Below are 20,084 nucleotides of genomic sequence, written 5' to 3'. Positions count from 1 at the left end.
CTGTCGATTCCAGGCACGACGGCCCGGTGCCACTCCCAGAGAACCAGGAATGAGGAATCGAGCAGAGATGCGATTCAGGTCTACCGAAAGGTATGCTAATGCGTGATCCCGCGACATGGGAGCTGGTGCCGGGAATGCTCCGTGTTTTGTTTATTTTCTCCGTGGAAATTGGCTTCCGATTGTGAACACAACACGCACTGCCAAAACGCGTGGGCCATGATTCTCTGCGGACACCGAAAGGTCACCGAGTGCTGGGGTGACTTGGGCCGCGGGCTCTGATCTTCGTGACTGGTGGTGGTATCGATTGGATTTGGGATGCTGATTGTTCCGAGCGTGAAGTGAGTGATTGTAGTCCACCCGCGGAACACGCGTTGGGCGGTCGTTGGGCTTTCATCTTCGAAGTGGCACAAATAACGCCATACGCTCCCCTTCAACGGCGAGGAAGACTTTCTGGCGCAGAAGATGAAGGAAATGGCGAATGGTTCGGGTTTGCTTTCGCAATTGGCCAGATTAGGGGCTCCCATCCGTCGGCCCCGTGCCTAATGGTGGGGAATGGCCATTTTTCACAGCCATTTCCAATTTGTAGTGCATTACGGCGGGAAAGGCGAGACCATTAATCATGGCAGTTAATTATCGTTACAACGTTGCGTGCGTGTTCGGTCACCGAGTGCGTGCCATGCTGATTATCGGGTTCCCTTGGGAGGCAGCTTGAGCCTAACTGCCGCTGCTGCTGTTGCTACTGCTGGTGTGCACGCTAATAAATTTGGCCAGCATCGGGACATTTTCGGAGAACTACACACGGTTTTTCGCTTTATCATTCCACACCGAGTTGTTGCCTATTAGCCCTAGCAGTGGTTTATTTCACGGTCTGGATGTTCGTAGGCAATAAGTTGCAAATTAAATCAGAGCCCATAAAAACAATGAGCAGCAACACTCTATCGTTTGTGACTTACCTTTAATATGGTACCAATTTGGTATGATTATGATGAACGAGAGTTTTATGCTTTTAATAGTTGTTGAATTTTATTTGCTATCCAATATCGATAAAGTCGATTCTGTACACAAGCTGTTGGTTGCTGATCGTTTGCGGCTCTAACTCTACACTCCGTGGATCAGTTACGCTGTCGGGGGGTTCTTCACAGTGTAGCTCGGTTGCAGAGAGCTCAAAATAGGTCCCAGAGTGTTGTCCATGTAAGCCTTAAAGTCGATGCACTTTTGCCTGCGGGTTGAGATTGTGAAGGTGTAATGAAACCCCGGTTTGGTACTATGCTCCATTACGGCTTACTTGGAGTTTAAATCGAACGAGCTTCCCCACAGTATGATACCTTGCGAGCCGGCGCTCTTCATCGCCTCTATTGCATTAATCCAGTCACTCTGCGCAGGGAGAGAATTATAGATAAAACAAGTAATTTATAAAACAACTTCGGCGACGGGAGTTTCCAGGTTAAGCTGCAACAATTTGGCACCAAGAGGAAGAAACAGTGCCCGATACGAAATCAGCAAACCACCCCAGCAAGTGCGCATAATTAAAACTATTTTTCAGCTTAGACCCTCAAAAAGGGCCCAGCTTCGGCTGACGAACTTGCGCCATAAAACGTTTCAACCGAGTCTGTCCCCAGGGACAGTCCTGTGCAGAAATGGCCCCCCTTTACAGGTCTACAGGGGTCTAAAAAACCGACAAACTTTCTCTCCACGTGGCGTGTTCGAATACGGATTTACTTGATCTCCGGTCCCAAATCCTGCAACTTTTGCCAAATCCGACCGATTGTCGGTGGAAGAGAGAGTTTTGCAAACGGCACCGTAACGGGACGAAAAAAGAGAAAAAGAAACACATCCTAACCGGACGAGCCGTCCGGATAGTGTCCTTTGTCCGTGGTCGGAACGGAAATGAAGTGTCAAATGGCAGATGACCGCGTGCATCCGCGTAGTTCCCCGTCCGCTGGCCAACCGGCCGCAAAGGATAATGAGAACAAATTTGATTAAAAAAGTTCGACTACTACTCGACACAGTGGCCACCTAACGACCGTCGACCGATTTGCAGCGCCCCCGGGGGGGGGAACGTTGGTCTTCGGGGCACGGCTTAATGGTTATGCACATTATACGAGCATCGATGGCAGGACTTTTAGTGGCGCCATTGAACTTCTCGGCAAATCGAAATGAGTCGTAATCATTATCATTATCACTCCAGTACTGTTTGCTTTCAGTCACGGCTTTAAGCCGTTTAAAGTAGAACAAATGTAATCGCTAGCATGCTAATGAGTTGCCATTTTGAATTCTTTTCCAACATGAATCAATATTTTGCTGTTTAAGTTTATTTGCTAAAACACCAACTCGTGCTTTTACATCTTAATATTGATTTGCTTTGCCTCAAGGCTTTCCGAGTTGCTGCTGTAAAAGATTGTGCATATTGTGTCGGCCACCTTCGTAATGCAAAAAACATAAGAGATCCCGTGCCGCGGCACCTCACTTGGCACCAATCATAACTTTTTCATCAACTGCCGAAAATTCAGCAATTGCTACGCCCGGTGATGGGCCGCGTCAGGCAACTTTTTCCATCCAATGTTTCCATCCCTAGACGAACGTCGTTTGACGTTTTGGGAGGGAAAGAAAATCAAAAGCACAGACGTGCGTCAAATGGAGCGCGTCCGGCTGAGCTCAAACTGTGTTCATTTCCGGCGCGAAAATTCCAGCTCCGGAACGAATACCCCGGGTTTTATGGGATTACCGTTTTGTTATGGTTTTTGTTCCATTCAAATTCACCGGGCCGGGCTGACTGACAATGGGCTGGTTGGCTGGCTGGCGGCCACCGTCAGCACCGGCGTGGTGCCGATACTGATCCTTACTTAATTTCGCAATTTCCCATAGGAAATTTATTTCACCGGCTCGCGCCAATCCGACAGAACAAAAAGAAAGCGAAAACCTCAGATCATAACAAAGCTCACAACAAAAACTTTGCCAAATTCAAAACTTAATTTCCTCGTGCTGCGACCCAGCGTCAGAGAACAAGCATGTCCGGAAAAGCGGAAATGAGGAGCAAAAATTGAGCGTCCCGAAATAAAGAAAGGAGTAAGTAAGGAAAAACGCGAGGCATAAAATGCATGTCACCAGCGCTCGACAATTTCTTCGGCCGGCTCAAACGGTTTTCTTGGGCCTCCCCGTCTCCCGTGAGGTGCGCCTGTTTTTGTTGTCCTGTTCGCCATCCTGCGGCGCTGTTTCGAACGCGCGTACTCGTTTACAGTCTCTGACGCAAACGGAGAGATCGGCCGGAAGCGTGTGGCCCATGTTTTGGACCCCGTGAGTCTCGCCAGTTTCGCCAGCGAGAGATGAGAAAATAATTAAAAAGTTGGCCCACCGACATCTCGAGTGGCTTCCACGTGCCCGAGATTTGCAAGGAGAAGAGTTCCGAGGACAGAGTGCGCCGTCGCTGCCGTCGTCGTCCGTCAAAAAGTCCCACGGTGACGTTTGCTCAATGGCGTGCCGCGAATACTTTTGCGAAGTACGAAAGTTTGTGGCCAATCATTAAGATGTTTTTATGTGCCTTTTTTTTGGCGGGAGAATGTGGCCACCCGCGATTTGATAAGAAGGTTGATTAATTCTCGTCGTAATGTGCGAAGTTTAAACATTTTACAGCAGGCCAATCTCCGGGGGGCTGTCGATCAAATATAAAAAAAAGTACTTGAAGCATTCAGTTTTCGCTCGGTGCCAGGGCTTGCCGCAACACATCAAAAGGCTTTTGTCGATTACAGTTGCACCACCGGTGCTCAATCTGTTTCTTCCGAGCACTTGGGAGACAAGTTTTCCGTCGGTGACTTTTTAGAGTTCGTTCAAATCGGATCTTCGCGTCTGCAGAAGGAACTGTAACTTTCTCGTCCCCGTGAAAGTTGGTGCATAGTGGGCATGTTTTTCTTTCTCCGACACTTGGGTGGCTCACGGTACACGGACCTTGGTTTGCGCCCGTGTTCTCGGTACGCTGTAATTGAGTTTTGCACTGTTTCCGCGTGAGCTTAATGATAGGACACCGTCCCGTCACCGTACTCCGTGGAGTGGTGTTTTTTCTCTGCCTGCACGTACAAAAATGTGTTACAAACTAAATTGTCAGCGGTGTCCGCGTCGAGAGCCAGGAAAGGGCTTTCCTTGCTCCGGTGCACCGAGAAGCATGATAAACACTGACACCGAACTGACCCATTAAGGTGCCAAAGTTCGTAGGAAGGAAAAGTGCACCTTGGCAAGGAAGTGCGCTGTTCTTAAAATAACAACAGTTTGCCAACTATTCTCTCTCCTTTTTCAGTCACAAAGGTTTGGTCATGGCCATCCGTGGCTAGTTGCTCTTTGCGAACGGGACACCTCTCAATCCGTATCAGTTACTCGCAAAGCAGCATCCGGGAATATCGGGAAATTTCAACTACATGGATCAACGGGCTCTCCAGAGAACATCATTACCCAGAAGTGCGAAAATGGATACTGCACAGGGGAAACGCTGGTCGTTTACTTACTTCGGTCAGGAGCTTTAGCGAGTCGATGTATACGTAGCGTAGGTATGTAATGACCTTACGAGCTCTATGATCGCTGGTGCGCTTCCCAACACGGACAGACTCTCGCACTCGACCGCGGATCAACATCTGCCGCTCCTTGGGTGTTAGCTTCTCGCGCAGATATACCGCAGGATAGATGAAATCGGACGCATCGAACAGCCACATGATGCTGGAACGAAACAGAGGTGGATTGTTGCAGATTAAAATCGATCACTTCGCATGTGGACTGCTTCCGCGATTCTTATATTTTATCCTACAGGAACCACCAAGTGGTAGGTCGAATTGACACGATATTCATGCCATCCAAGCCTGCGCGACTTTCGTTTTTTACGAAGGCGCTTTTTTTAAAGCATCAAACGCCTTTATGAACTGCTTTATCCAAGTCGAAACGATAAGCAACTGCTTTAGTCTTCGCCTAGTCCGGATGGCCGGCCGGTAAAGTGTTGAAGAGCTGGCGATAATTTATGAATCCTTCTTTACGTTCAGAACCGCGGTATCGTTTGCATCCTCCTTCTGGCACAGATTTTGGCTGAATAGGTTTCGGACAAAAGGGACTTGCTTTTTGCAGCCGATGAGGATGCATTCGTTACACCGGAGTACTGTGGACCGCCGCAAAAGCACACTGCGATAGTGGTGCAACCAGCAAAAGGATTCGGAAAGGGAAGGATTGTTTCACTTTCGTGCCGGACCCAGCTATGCGACTGCCCTATGGATGGTGTCCTGGGTTGTGCAGCAAAGCGGAGTCCGTCTACATTACCGGTCGTTTTCCCGTTGCACGTCTTTCGCGCAGTCCTCCTGGTTGTTGGGGCCACCGTTCAGGTTGAAGCAGTAGGGCAAACCGTAGTAACCCCAGGCCGCCAGGGGCCGGCGCTCTTTGGCCAGCAGCAGCGTTTGCTCCATGTACTTGCGGCCCGCTTCCTCCCAGCGCCTTGTTGCCTGTGGTAAATCAACGAAAATAAAATGAAGATAAACGGAAGTGAAATTAGTGCCCCCGACGGGCAGGCGCAACCCGAGGCGTAGCGCGGAATGTGGTTGTTGTCCGTTCCACTTCCGGTGGGAATTGGTTTCTGCAGTTCTCGGTTGGAGTCTTTGTTGCCAGTCGGGGGTGATTTCGTTCTTTTCTTGTCACCACAGTTCGGGGTGTCTCTGGTGTTACGGTTGCCGGTTGCAAATGGGATACAATAAGGAGTCCTAGGACATCTGCCGAGGATGCCCAGTCACCGTTGCTGATAAGATGTTCGGTTCGCAGAGAAAGGTTTGCAAACCCGCCCGAACTCCACCGGGGCTAACTTGTCATCCGTGACAGATTTCTGGAACCGAACCACCGGTTCGGGACCAATTTCAAGACGGTCTTCGAGTCGAATGGCCAGTGGACGACATTTCAATACTAGCATCCTGTGTTGTCCCCAGCAAACAATTGCTCCGATGTTTCGTTGCGCTCGGCAAGTTATTGCACCATAAGTTGAGCCGTTATAACAACGGGGCCCCGACCCTATTGTTTTATGTTCGCACAGCGTACGGATGCGACCAACCGAAAAATTCTCGCTTTTTACGGCCCTTTTACACACATTCACACAATGGGTGTCAGAGGTGTCCCTGTTGGCCAACGAGTTTATTTTTGGTTCGGTCCCCCAACAGCGAGCGCGAAGGGCAGTTTGTTTTCCAATTGGGAGTAATAAGCCGCTTCCAACTGCTAAAACTAATATCGCAAAGGATATTAATTAAGTTTTATTGGACCTCCCGGAGGAGGAACTTCCTGGGAAAGTTCAACCATGCCCGTCGCCCCGGGATACTACTTTCCGGGAGTTGGTTGACCGAAACGGGTTAATGGATGGGAAAAAAGCTTCCAGCGACAATCCCGACCGATAGGCGCTCGGGTCGAATTTGAATTGTTGTTGCGCCCAAACCAGAAAGTTTTCAACTCCCAGGTCCTTCGTTTTGAGGGACGCCGATCGGGTACTTTAAAAAAAAGGAACAAAAGCCTCTAAAACCATTCCAGTCGGACTTAAAAGTTGCTTCAAAATCCCGCTCAGAAAAACATTAGAAAACAATGTTGGTCGAGAGTTTTGGAAGTGCTTCAAATAGCGATTACAGCGCCGAAAGTAGCAGCGAAATGAATCACGGACCCAGGTGCGCTGCGGTTGGTTGAAATTGGTCTGAAGCGGTTACGGGAAAATAACGACCGAACCTTTCATTTGTTTCGTGAAGCATCATCCTTCCGAAAGGAAGGATCTAATTAGTGCCCCGCCGTGCCGCTGCGAGGTGTGCGAAATTTAATACAGTTTCCCTCCACCACCGGCAGCTGCTGTCGAGTGCTTGTCCCACATTTTTATGCCATCTTTCCGGACTACGATGATGAGGTCACCGCAAAATTACCGACCGAAAGCTACACTCCATCGGAAAGCTACTTGTGGCCACGTCCCGGTCGGACCGGGCTGCTGGGGCCGGTGGCCGTGTCCTTGTCCGGTCTTGAGAGACGCGCTTGGAAGCAGCAAACCGCAATTCAGGGTTGGTTTCGAGACGAGCCGTGGGTCGAGGAAATGGCGAACGCTAGCGAATTTGGTGAATTTATTTATACTCGCCCAAAATGGCGGTGTTGCGGTTGCTGGCGAGCTATTCGCCAGACCGCGGTCAATTGAAGAAGTTTAGAATTTTTGGACCCGACAACTGCGGTGCATTTTACTCGGTAACATGCGACATAAGCACACCCACAGTTGACATTTGACTGCGGTTGCGGTTTGGTTGGAGCGTGGTTGGAAGCCCGGAAGCAATAAATCCCCTCACAGGGGCTAACGAGCGCCCGTGATGGGCACATCAACCAAAATGATGGCCACAGAATGGCAGTGGGCCGTGGAAAAATCGATTTAAACCTGCGGTAAGCGGTCGATTAAAAAACGGGATCTAAAATGGCAGACCGCCGTAGCAGTCGAGTTATTTATCCTTTTTTTGCCATGGCAAGGCCATAGAAGGAGCTTTTAGGCTGGGACGTTTGTGTGGCGCAACGAGGGTTACTATTTCATGCGGTCGGATTGGTAGCTGGGTGACAATCGATCGAATGTCGGCCGTTGGAGTACTTGAAGTAGAGAACATTGGGCGGTGAAACAGGATTCGTTAGGTACTGTGAGCTTAAAGTATAATTATGATACTAACACTGTGGAAGCTATTGGTATAAACGATATGCTGTAAAAAATGCATCGATAAGCGATCGGGCGCTCCCGGAAAAAAGCTGCACCTTCCGGTACCCAGGCCGACCCCAAAGATAATAATCTCCCTGATCGGATAATCAATCTTCTCTCGATTTTGGGCCCACTCCGACTCAGAGCCGGTCCCGGAACCGGTTTCGATCATTCTACCAACGACCTTCTAACGGTCAAACGGAATCGAAGCTTTGCTTCCGCAGAATCCAACGGTGGCCATCTGTTTGATTTGGTATCAGCTCGAAGATGGAAATCGGTACCCTGTTGCAGGTCTGGCTCGAAAATATGATGATTTTTTCCGGCTTTTTTGGGCCTTCCGGTGCGTGACCGGCGGCACATCTACGCTTTTTTACAGCTGCCCAGCCCTGGCGAGTTGAAACAATCGTTTCGCTCGTGCTCGTGCCAAAGGATCATCTCCGATGGCGGGGATCAAGGGATTTTCATATTTTCCAGTTCCGGCAGAAGCGATAGGTGTTCCACGAGCACTGTGCAATGGGAATCGCCAACGGAAGTTGCCCATTGTCGAGGAAATGCAATGCACAACACACATTTCAGAATGAGTTTTTTCTTTCTTCTAGCGACGTGTGACGTAACGAGCGTGTTCACGAAACCTGGGTCCTGGGTCCGCCGAGTGTTTGACGAGTAGTCGAATCCTTCCGCGAATTCGTGCTTCATTTACTTTGCCCGATCCCGATAGAAGTGGGCCGGATGACCGTGAAAGTCGAGTAAGATTCTCGGTAAACCCGGCATTCGACCGACGTTCGGTGTATCCTTTTTCGTGTAGGAGTGAGATAAGCGAAGATTAATTTATAACGGAATCCGAAGGCTACCGTGCCTTCGATGACTTTCTCGCTCGTTGCATTCCATGTCTTACATTTTTTTAACACTGCGCCCTATCAGTTCATTCAAATGGGGTCCGAGTCCTTCAAGAGTCCACCCGGGACTCTAGGGCAGTCCGAATTCCCTAAAGGGATGTTTCATTCCGGCCGCCATAAAACTGACCAGGTGAAAGTTTTCCGATCGCTTTCTCCGCTTCCCCAGGTTCTTGGGACCGGAACTGGTTGCCTAGTTGCCGGAGATTGTGAATCGCCGTGAATCTGTTTCCGTGCGGGGGTTCGCTGCGGCCCCAAAAGCCCGTTATAAATCAGTCGAAAGTGGCAGAATAGATAAAACCTAGCCTGTGCCCCAAAAGGGAAGGCCAAAGCTTTGGTCGGTAGACCAAAATCTCGTCCATGGAGCTCGGGCCTAAAGTGATCGAAATAAATTGATCTAGAGGAAGGCAACCGAAACGGAATGCGAGGAAGCAAAGTATAATAACCCTCGCGTTTTTGAAAGCTTTTTTTTCGATGTGACTTGGGACAAACTTACTACAGCTTCAATCGTCCACAGAGAAGGGACCGAACCTACGGAAGTAAACAAATCACCACGTGCAACCGAATCGTTTCCGGGTTGTGGTACGCCTGATTGGCGCATATTTATGGCCGGACCCCGGGAAGTCCTCGATCCGACTTTTCCACGCTCATTTATTATCCCTTTTTAAAGGGCGCCGGCATATCCTAGAGTGACCTTTCGCACTTACGCCCGACGATGATGATCGCCATTTTGGTTGGCTGGTCCTGCTTATTTGTTTTTGGCGTAAAAGGGATTCGCCATAAAGGAAAGTGGAGTGTCACTGTGTAGGGACCAAGTAGCGGATTGAGGTAGCTAAAAAGAGCGAACGAACAACGAGGTGAAACACGGGAATCGCCACGTCAGGAGATAGCAGCGGCCCCTCGATTTCGGTGACGTGGACCGGAAAAGGGGATGATACTTCGGTTTCGTAATTGTTCCTGTTGCGCTTCCCATTCCGGTTCCATCTCGGGTGCCCATTTCGGTCGACCGATTGTTGGACCGTGGACGGGTTAATGATTACGCTTCGGGACCGCACCGAAAAGGTCGATCGTTTCTCCCTTTTGACCACCGGAATAACAACTTCTTCGCACGCAGAAGAAAAGTACATTATTTTCAGAAGGACTCAATAATGGTCCGTAACGAATGCTCCGTCTGTCGCCATCGGTGGGGTTCCTACCTCTCGCTCGAGTTGCACGTTGGTCCAGCTTGGGTTGCGCTCCTTCTCGATCTTCATCGACAGCTCCTTGTACGGGTTGAGTGAGGCAAAGTTTTGCCGATAGATGGGCCTCCAGGACTCGAAATCGATTACACCAAGGCCTAGCCATAGAGGTGGATTAGCGATATGCACACTCAAGGACTAACACGGGCTCCACTAAACATACCACTAAAGTTTTTGTCCGGCACCTGCTCGTCCAGATGACGCTTGAAAACCTCCAGATGCTCGGTTAGGTTGCCCTCCTGTGGCACTCCGCCGTTACGCTTGTACAGCGTTTTGGAGGACGGTTTTTCCAGCAGCGCCGGAAACTTACCCGGATCGTACATGATCGTGATGGCATTGCCGCGGAACCGATCGTTGGCATTCTGCTGGACCGAGTAGGTGCGGTTCACGTTGCTAAAGTTAAGCCCGTACTGATTGCACATAAACGACGGAATGTTCCAGTACACCTCGAACGAGCTGGGGACGATGGGGAAGAAAAACGGAACAGATTAGTGACCCTTCTGCAGAACGGGAGACCCCTCAGGAGGACGATCATTATTCAAACCACCCAACCCAACCTAACCCAACGACCCAGAGGCCGTTGATGATGGTGACGGGAAACAGGCATAATTCGAAAATAAAAATGACTTAAAAATCAAATTCCTTCCTAGCGCCGACCCGCTACCATCAATCACGTCAAAAGCGAATGAAAAATGAATTTCGATTTCACAATGAAAGTTACGCTAATTTATGACCGAAGCCGTATCCGGCCGACCTCCCAATAGGCCGACCGGCGGAGGAGTCAAAATAATTTCCCGAATAGAGCCTGACAGCCACTCCGCCAGCCGGCCCAGCCCGGCCCATTGATGGTTTCGCAAATACACTGTCCAGCATCGCCCCGCTGATGGAGTGTGACTTGGAGTGTCCCAACAAGGCACGCCATTAAAAGCGATGAGCGAGCGGCAAGCTTATCATTTTTCATCATTTTCGCACCAACGGAAGCAAATGGCCGTGCGCAACACGTGTCACTTCCAAGGCGCGCGAGACCAAAACAGTGAGCTAATTTATCGGTTGACTTCAGGATTGGCCCGGACGGTGTGGCACCTTGCAGATTGCAAAGTGTAAAGCTGGCGACAAAAAAAGTAATCATTCTTTTGCACCGCGTATGCTATTTCCAGCCCGGCCCAGAAGGTGTCTATTTTTGGGGGGCGCCAAAATCCTTTCCGCAAAATTAATCGGCAACAACCGCGGGAAGCCTATGACGCGCGTGGATCCGGTCCACGTGATTGATGCGAGCGATGTCCCCGGAAGCTAATTAGACATCGGCGCGGCGCGTCCTACGCTTGCCTTTGCCAACGTCTTCATGGCGGTGCATTAATTCATTATTAATTCCGAGCTGTCTAATTGTGCCAAATTTACTTCAATTAGAGCTCCGTCATCCCTAATGAGGCTCCCGGATTTATGGGCCCGAGATTCTTCGCTCTCCGCCGAAGGCCTCGGCCTCGCATTCGGTTTTCGAGGTTTAATTAAACGATGCCAGCGAACCCGAAGTATTTGACGAACAGTGCAGCAGGGACGGGTGGGTGCTCGTTCCGGAAAAAATGTCACCACCAACTGCGAACACTTTTGCGCGTACATCGTAATTAAGCACTGCCGGAACTACTCCGAAACTGAAGAGCGCGCCGAGCGCGGTTAGCTTTCGGGACTGAGTTCCCGGGCCCGGACCGAACCCGGGTTGGTTTACATTATGCATGCAGCTATGCAAAGTATCCTTTTTCGCGCGCCACTTCGGCCACCGGGTGCTGCTACATGTGCGATAAGGGCCTCGGTACCCAGGCGCCCCAGCTGCAGCAAAGTTTTCACTGTTCACAGTGTGTGGGGTTAGCGTTTGGAAACTTTATGATTGTGGCATTACATTTGGCGACTGGAAGGCGACTGCTTTACTCTAACCCCAGGATCGAAAACTTGCTGAACTGCCAGAGCTCTGCATCTTCAAGATGTAGGTCGGCGTTGATGAATTCAGTTCATCAGGGCGAACCGAAGACAAGTCGAGATTGAATGGGGCGCTGAATGATGAATGAAGTGTGATTGAGCGAATGAATCGTGGTTTTTGCAATATTTATTGCTGTCGCCCTGTTGTGGCCACCGAACGAAGGCATCCGGAATCGTGGAAAGCGAGCAAGTTCCCTGGTGTTGTTTTGGCTTGCTGTTGGGGGGTAGCGTAGAGCTTGTAGCACAGCTGCTGTGTTATGTCGAAGCCTGATCAGGGAGAAGGCGAAACTCACACCGAGAAGCGGCGATTCGCACCAGCAAATTAATTAACATGCCTTCAGCATACCGTTTGGTTGTGAATTAACAATTTTCATCTCAACGAGTGCTTCAGAAGCGAACGGAATGGAACTTTGGTAACAACGCACCTGGCATCCCGAGTGACATTGTGTGGAGAGGGATGCATTCTTACGGTAGACAAGGCTACAAATTATCGTACTGGATGGAAGTGAGTGAATGGGAAAACTTTCTACTTACAAAACAGGCGCCAATCCTTGCAGCAGCAACAGCGTCCACAGTGCCGTCGACATCAACGCGTCCATTTTGTTGGCCATGTTTGTACGATTGGATTTTTACGGCTGGAAAAACGATCACAGGCCGGCCAAACCTTTCACTTATTTGCCCCACGCTCCGACGCTTAACGCTAATCACTTGCCACGTTGCTAATTAAATCAGTCACCACGGGTGACCACACGCTTCACAGGTCTTCACCAGTTGTTTTCGCTTTTTCTAGTATTGGCAAAGGGATTAAAGTTTAAATCGCTGTCGGCACCGAGACTCGCTTCGTGATTTGTGAGGTTCGTCGGTTTTGTGACCGAAGTGGCCATTGGGGCAATTGAGTGGCAAACGTTTGGCGTGCGATCTTATCGCCCACCGTCAAGGCGCACCGTTTTGTTTATCCTTCACCGCGCGGTGATAAGAATGCTTCGAAACCACTGAACCACTTCACCACCTCAGCTCGCGACAGTGAGATGAGTGGCAAATAAATGCACGAATCAAGGAAGCGAAACATAAAAATTGCCCACCACAGGCCCCAATCACCCGCACACGTCACGAGCGGCTTTACCGCCCACCGGATCCACCGCGAAGAAGCTGACCGAAGTGTCGCCCGTGATCTGACTCATCTTCCTCCGGGTGGCGGGCAGAGCGTCCAAACGGTAGCGAATCCGGTACACCACTAGCCCGGAGTTGGTGTCTGAGGTCCCCGGGCACCCTGAGGAGCCCTCGGTTCACGGGTGCCACTGAACGGTTTCGCACACGTTCGCGGATACCGAGCTGGCTGCATATTTAAAATCCATCAGGCCACACTGGAGCACCGGCGAATGACACACTCTTCGGTCGGGTGCCCTCACGAGGCGACACGTCACACTCCGATCGCGCAACGCTGTCTGATCGCGCGCAGCGACAAGTGACAGCGTTTTGCGCCAACAGCTGTTGCGTTCTAGATTGGCGCTCGGGTCGCGGCGGTTCTTGATCGCGGCCGGAGAATGGTGGCGTTCTTATTCGATCGCGGCATCGATCGTGTTTTCGTTAATTAACTTCCAGCGTGTGTGGTCGGCACCACCACCAGCAGGAATCGCAATCACACGCATCGGGTTTCCAGGGCAACCACGACGCCCAACTGAATGATCCAACAGACGCCCGTGAACGGTCATCGCGTGGCGGACACTTGCTGCGAACCCAAACAATCCCCAGGCCCCAGGTCAGTTGCGAGTGTGTATGGCAGCAACGAAACAATTCACAACACAACGGAAACGTAGCAAAAACAAACGCATCCACAACACCCGGCCGAGGTTGTTTGTAACGTTTGTAACAACCGTTACCATCGCCGTTGCGCTTCCGTACTGCAGGACCGGCACCACTCGACTGCAAGCCGGCTTCGATGAGCCAGTCGGCATAGTGGGGCGCCATACTGACACCCATTCGGGGGTGGGCATTAGAATCCACCAGCGCCCAAGTGGGACCGATCAAGAACCCGATGCGGGAGTTACTATCCGTGTGGTGGCGGTCGACGGTGATAATGAAGATGACATGTCGCGTGCTCGGTAGCATTAGCATTGGGCCGATAGCGTCATCAAAGCACAGAAGCGGAACGGAACTAGAAGGCCGTGGTGCCGAGTGGTTGGGTAAAAAACACCCCCACAACATTGAATCGAGTGGCGGTTGATGGGATTTGAGATTGCGATCCTTAATACGACCGCTCGGTATCGGGCCAATCGTGAGCGCGTGTTTCGTGAAGCTTTTAAGTATTGTTTTTGAAATTAATTAAATTTTTAAGTAAACTTTTGTAGATCGTCAACAAAACGCACAAAACTTTGTCCCGTTCCGGGGCGCCGATACGATGCCGTTCCTCTCTTTTTTCCCCAAATCTCAAGCTCTCTCTTTCTCTCTTTCTTTCTCTCTATCACCGACACTTCTCGAGGGACTCGAAAGTTACAGAACCATTTGCACACAGAACCGGCACAAACAACAAATTAAATAAAACAGCGCGGTGAAAGTAGGAGCGGGCACCGGATTCGCACAAACAAACCTGGAAAGCAGAGCACAACAAACATTGTGCGCAAAAAAGTAGTGCAAACTCAACAATAACAACAACAACATAGGATTGCATTCTCCCGACTGCCGGTAAGTGATGCATAAACAAACCATCAAACTCCTGGGTGGGAAAACAACATCCCAACAACGCGGGCGCCCACTGCTCTCGAGGTACGGTGGCCGAACGGGAAACTCGCTCCGCCGAGGGGAGCCGAAAACATGGAGTAAACCGCGCTGCTGGAAATCCATTAAGATAGTCCAGGAAGCGCAACTTCGCAACAAAGCGCTTATCCCGGAGAGAGGGTTCAGGTTGAGCGTAAAAAAATTGGAAAAAAGGCGAAACGAATGGTGAAACAAACATCGACCGCCAGGCGATCGAATACCGAGGGCTCGAGAAATGGTTAAGTTTATTTAAATGGCATCGTAAATATGATTAAAATCGCAAACGGAGGCTGACGCACACGGAACATGTGACATGAGGGTTATGGTCCCGAATTGATACGCTTTCGGTGTGCAACGGTGTGCAGTTGCGCGGAGAACGACAGGATCTGTCGTAACGACAGCACCTGCACCAGGATTGGGGAACCGATGTTTGGTTACCGAGACTGAGACTTATTTGTCCACCATTAGGAAGTTTCTAGTTTCATCGTCAGGATCATCAACTCTGGTGGGCACAGAATTATTTAATTTTGTTTTATGCTCCGCGTGGTGGAATGCTTACACTCCGTGTCCTCCTGTTACCGAGTGTGCCAAATTCATGGAGAATTGATTACGGTTTTTTTTTTCAGAAATGCAACTAACTCACATATTTGGCGAAATCGAGCGAAAAGAGCTTGTGGTCCTAATTGTAGAATTGTTGCTTTTAACGGGCGCATCCATTTGATCTGCTCTTCTGTTACAGTTTTGTCACCCTTCTGGTGCAATTGTTAAAATTTATGGGAATTTTATCGACAGAAAAAATTGCTCCACAAAGATGAAAAAAAAACCCTGTAACAATCACTTGCTTCTGAATATGTGAAATGCACATACATTTTTCATATTCTATTGTACCGGAAATGCGCAGCAAACGAACACGTGTCATCTACGAGGCATTGTCCACCGCCAGTGCGCGGTTGATGCAAATATTCATGAGTACGCCATGAGAGGAGCTATCGCCAACCGGTCGATTGTACGTCACTCCTATCAATTATGTGACCAATTTCCAGCCTGTAAATGTGGAGCGCAAAAACTAAATACCCAACCATCGTTCCAACGATTGCCACACATTTGCACTCCAAATTTGACTGTCATTTCAATCGAATCACGCCCTGCAAAGTGGTACCCACCGCCAAAGTGGCGCTCGGTAACGTGGCCTAGTCGATAAATGCTCGAGTTGGTAATTGGTGCGATGATTAGGGCCAAGCATTAGGGCCCTGTGTGTTATCCGAAAAATATGTGTGTGCATTTGAATTTAATTACACTGATTGCATACATTTCCGCCTGGTGGCCCACCGCCGGATTCGTCACAAACGTGCGCGATAGGCCGGGCATGAAAATGGCCGGTTCCGGGGCGTTACACCTTGTGCCGATTTCGATTTCCAGTTCACCACTCTGCGGTGTAAGAACACCAACCGTTGCAATTGAGACGGTTTAATTGAATTTTCTAAATCCGCACGGATTGTTTGTCGCTTTCAATCCAATTGTTGCTCGTTTTGTGGTGAGGTTAGAGTCGATATGATGTTCCGGAACGGTTTCGCGTTCTGTAATTTGGTCCAGCGCAGACGGCGGTTGATGAGTTCGCCATGTTATTTTGTTGCTTGCCAGTTATCTACTGACTTAAAAATGTCGCATTTCACTAACATATTGGCGAGTCTGGGGATTTTTTGTGGTTGTCCCTGAATGTCTCACGCTGAGCTACAAATTTTCACTTCATTTCCAACGTGTGAAACAACACTCAAAGAAAACAAATCAAGCTCGTCACACAAATGTTCATCGTAAAGGATCGTACAGTTCACGGATCGTACAAAAAATTCACTTCGTTACCGCAAACGCCAGGAAGGATTCGCGGAACAGTTTTCCTTTACTCGTCCGGCACTGGGACCGAAGGTGGGACGGGCCGTCGTCGTCGGGCCGGTTTTCCACACACTCCACGCGCAAAAACCACACACCGGGAACTGAGTGGGACGTTTGACGGCCGATTAATATTTATAAGCCGCACCGCACCCGGTCGGGCTCGGTCTACCTCTTCCGTCCCGTTCTGGTCCCGTTGGCAAACGACGATTTGTTTGTTTGTTTGCTCGTTCGGTTGTTTGTTTGTATTGTTTGTTTTTTCACCGTGGCGAAACAAAGAGAGAAAGATGCAGAAAGGTACAATAAAAAAGCTGCAGCGCACAATTGACGAAAGCCGGTGGCAGAGCTGTACCCACAGTAAGCCCCACCTTCGGTTCGGACTGCCGTCAACTGTCGTCGTGCAATATTTAAACATCAGCCACCGGCAGCCGTCGCCGGTGACATTGGGTCTTCCACACGTCCACGTGGATCCGCGGATCGGAGCTTTCGAAACCTTCCCGCCGGTGGTCATGAAAACCTGTTCAAAGCTAAGGTCGCATAGACCGATGTTGCAATGAGGTTGATACATTGAAAAACGTACCCGAGGTGTACCAGACTACCGCCCGCTGCCGACGTGTGGGGATGTAAAAAATTCAATTTCTCATAAAAGTCTTCAAGTGTCCTCAAGCGTGTAAACTTGGATCCCCTAGAGGTAGTATTCGTAACATGTGTCAAGTAGTTCAAACTCAGGAAATGACCAATATTCGTCTGCATGCCATCCAATTATTAGTTCCTAATCCATGTCGGTTCGCTATTCAAAATTAAAAAACTTTTAGTACCACGCCCAAAACCCCTTTTCAAAAAGGCATACGTTTTGGTGGGACGAATTTCCCTGTATTACCCTGCGCTGCGTTTTTGGACGACCTCAGTAAAGGCCGAACCTGAATTTTGGAAGCAATCGACACATCAGAATGCGGGCACTTGGTCCAATTGGTGGCCCCCTTTTTTATGTGGCATTTGTCAACATCTCGCGAAGGCCAATCCTAGGGCCCCCGAATGGGTTTTTGGGTGGTGTTGAGTGACACAAACTGTGTCATGGGCTTTGTGGGAATTTCGTCTACTGTGTAGCTGACAAATGGGAGCCACCGCAAGTTCAAGGTCGAACCGTGGATCGAGGAATGACTAAGCCTAACCGCATCGACAGTTTTGATTGAGGCTCCAGTGCGGTCGGTGCTCTCGGAAGCCCAAACGAGGATGCTCTAGTTTGTCGGTGAAGTGCACTTGTTGCACGGGTAAAGTTGTTGGCCGCCAAAATGGAAGAAACGGTGTCGGATGGCAGAATGGGTTCTTATCGGTTGTGTTGGCGAGGTGAAGGCTAGCTTTGGTTGCGCATAGGCCCGGCACCGGAAGCCACTCGAATAGGTGCTGTGGAATGCTGTGGCGCAAAGTGAAACAACTCTACGGCCCGCAAAGTTCAAAGTCAGCGACGACGACGACGACGACGGTGTAGGGCAAGATCGAAGTTTTATTGACACCATTTTTAATTACGCCAGTGTTTCTCGTTCAGGTCTCTGTGGTGTGCCGCTTTATGTACCTTTTATGTGTGTGGCAGCATACGCAAGAATGTAGTAGAACACCTGGGACCAGGTTTAAAGTTTTAATGAGCCATCGACGACAGTGATAAGCGACAGGTGGTAATTATGTTTCACCTGCAGTGCTGTTGCTGCAGAGTTAAGTAGATAAACGGGCGCAGAAGCTTACGGTGAGTTTGGTGTGGAGTGTCAACGTTTGTTTGGTGATAATATTTAAGCATTTTGGTTGGGTGAGTAAACTATTATTTATTTTTCAAAAATTATTAAGTGAACCGTTAAGTACTTCTGGCATGGAGTTTGTACAGCTTCTCATTGTCCCTAAACCATGTATCGTTTGTTATTATTGTACCAAAACCACGGATTAGTGCTACTTTACATTTCTCAATTTCCATTCAAATATTGGATTCCCTTGAAATCCAATCGTATTTATTGCAATTTTTGGAGATGGTTTCAATGATTTCATTGATGCGCAAGCGTGTAGCTCCTCTTCCTCAAGGACCCCCGTTAAGATAGCCTATGCAAATAGCACATTCCCGCTTGAAGCAAACAGCTCGACGACCTACATCGCATTTCGGTGCCCTTCCTTTTTATTACTCCAAAGTGATACCCCTCAACAAATGCTGCTAGAGTTGCAACATAATGAAGAGAATTGGTTGTTCACCCTAATGATGGCCCAAACTACTGTAAAATGTAAATTGGAGCCTTCGAAACGACCGAAAGGCCGTGGTGCTGGATGCTGAAGAGGTTTTTGTTTTGCTTTGAAATGGGGCCAACAATCGTAACGAAACGCAGAGGAAAAAAGTCCCTGCAAAGATGGTGATGGAAAAATTCGTGTAAATACATTTCTGAATTGCTGTATGTGATTCAAGAAACCAAAACCCAACACACGTTAGAACTCGTGGTCTCAGTAGCGGACGCCGGCATTTCTGTAATTCTTCTGGCCCTTCACTTCCAGTACTGAGCGAACTTGCTGGGTGTTTATCTTCGGGAAGCCAATGCTAACTTGGTGCCAGTTAATTCGCTTTGGCCAGATGAAAGAGTAAACACAAATTGTGTCCAATCCGTCAGCATTAAGGGGGTGCTACGAATGGGCTGGCATCGCGAGCAGATGCACGGGTTGCAACGCAAAGCATTTGAAATATTAGAAACTTTCCACAACATGACACGGTCGGTTGCTCAGTGAGTAGACTCGGGGAAAAAGTTTCGTCCATGCGCGCGACATGCAATATGGCAGACATCAGTTCGACGAAGGACGAAGTTGGATGCGCTCGTCCAAAGTTTGCTACGCGATTGGCCATGCTGCGCTAGCTTTTGGACGTGGAAGCAACGCTGAGGGTTTTACTCCAGGAGCACTAGTTAACTCAGCGAAATGGCCGTATTTGCTTCTTGATCCATGCATCCTGGAGTTTATCCTTTTACAACCAATTAGACACTTTCGAAGTGCATAAAAGTTTGCTTCTTGATGGAAAATTTACGCAGAAACGTAATTGGTTCAGGATTTGTTGGAAACTGTGTTTATTTGTAATGTGTAAAAAAAAACTACGGATCTTCAAATTGGTGTCAATTTTTGCTTCAGTTTTGTCCCGCTCCAGTGAGAGGCCCACACAGATCAAAAAGGTGACAATAATGTCTGTAGCATCACGGCCAGGGCGCAAAGCTCGTTTGCGCGGATTGAATTATCGGTCCCACGGAACCGTGCATCGTGTTGCGTAAACTAGACACCTCGTCTGGGGACTTTGTCAGAGTGTCCCGTCAGCCGTTCAATAGAAGACGGATCGCGCACTGTAATTAGATAGTCGATTTGTGGTTTCAAAAACATGGCCGTCGTCGCACGTCAAGCAGTGATACTTCGAGGTGATGCTCATCTCACCCGAAAGCCGGTTTCTTGGCTGGCAGTTAGGACGAACCTCAGCGAAGGCTTTATTTCAACGAGACAAAATTGGTTTCCACTGGTGTTAGGTTTCAATCGAAATCTTCCGTTTGCTAGCGAAACGGGTTTAAGGACGTTCGCTTTCAACCGAACGTCCGTCAGACGACTACGGAGAGTGACTCCAGATGCCGT

General features: G+C 49.3%; 1 protein-coding gene across 2 annotated transcripts; it reads right to left on the bottom strand.

Moving 5' to 3' along the window:
* Window positions 1-1,008: 1,008 nt before the first annotated feature.
* Window positions 1,009-16,552, bottom strand: LOC131206310 (hyaluronidase Tab y 2.0101-like). 2 transcript variants are annotated; one of them, XM_058198824.1, is made up of 8 exons: window positions 16,425-16,552; window positions 12,345-12,596; window positions 10,003-10,295; window positions 9,798-9,937; window positions 5,290-5,468; window positions 4,494-4,701; window positions 1,286-1,374; window positions 1,009-1,219 (listed from the first exon to the last, which is right to left on the bottom strand). In XM_058198824.1, exons 2-8 carry the CDS (start codon window positions 12,419-12,421, stop codon window positions 1,117-1,119), a joined length of 1,089 nt encoding a protein of 362 aa, XP_058054807.1. In that variant the 5' UTR covers window positions 12,422-12,596; window positions 16,425-16,552; the 3' UTR covers window positions 1,009-1,116. The 2 variants fall into 2 exon arrangements, with proteins under 2 accessions (XP_058054807.1, XP_058054808.1); XM_058198825.1 differs by having other exon boundaries at window positions 16,390-16,488.
* Between the last annotated feature and the right edge of the window lie 3,532 nt (window positions 16,553-20,084).

This window comes from Anopheles bellator, chromosome 1 (genome assembly GCF_943735745.2).
Source record: "Anopheles bellator chromosome 1, idAnoBellAS_SP24_06.2, whole genome shotgun sequence".
NCBI classification, from domain to species: Eukaryota; Metazoa; Arthropoda; class Insecta; order Diptera; family Culicidae; genus Anopheles; species Anopheles bellator.
Note: the sequence above shows the minus strand (reverse complement) of the source record. Positions and strands in the feature narration are given on the sequence as shown.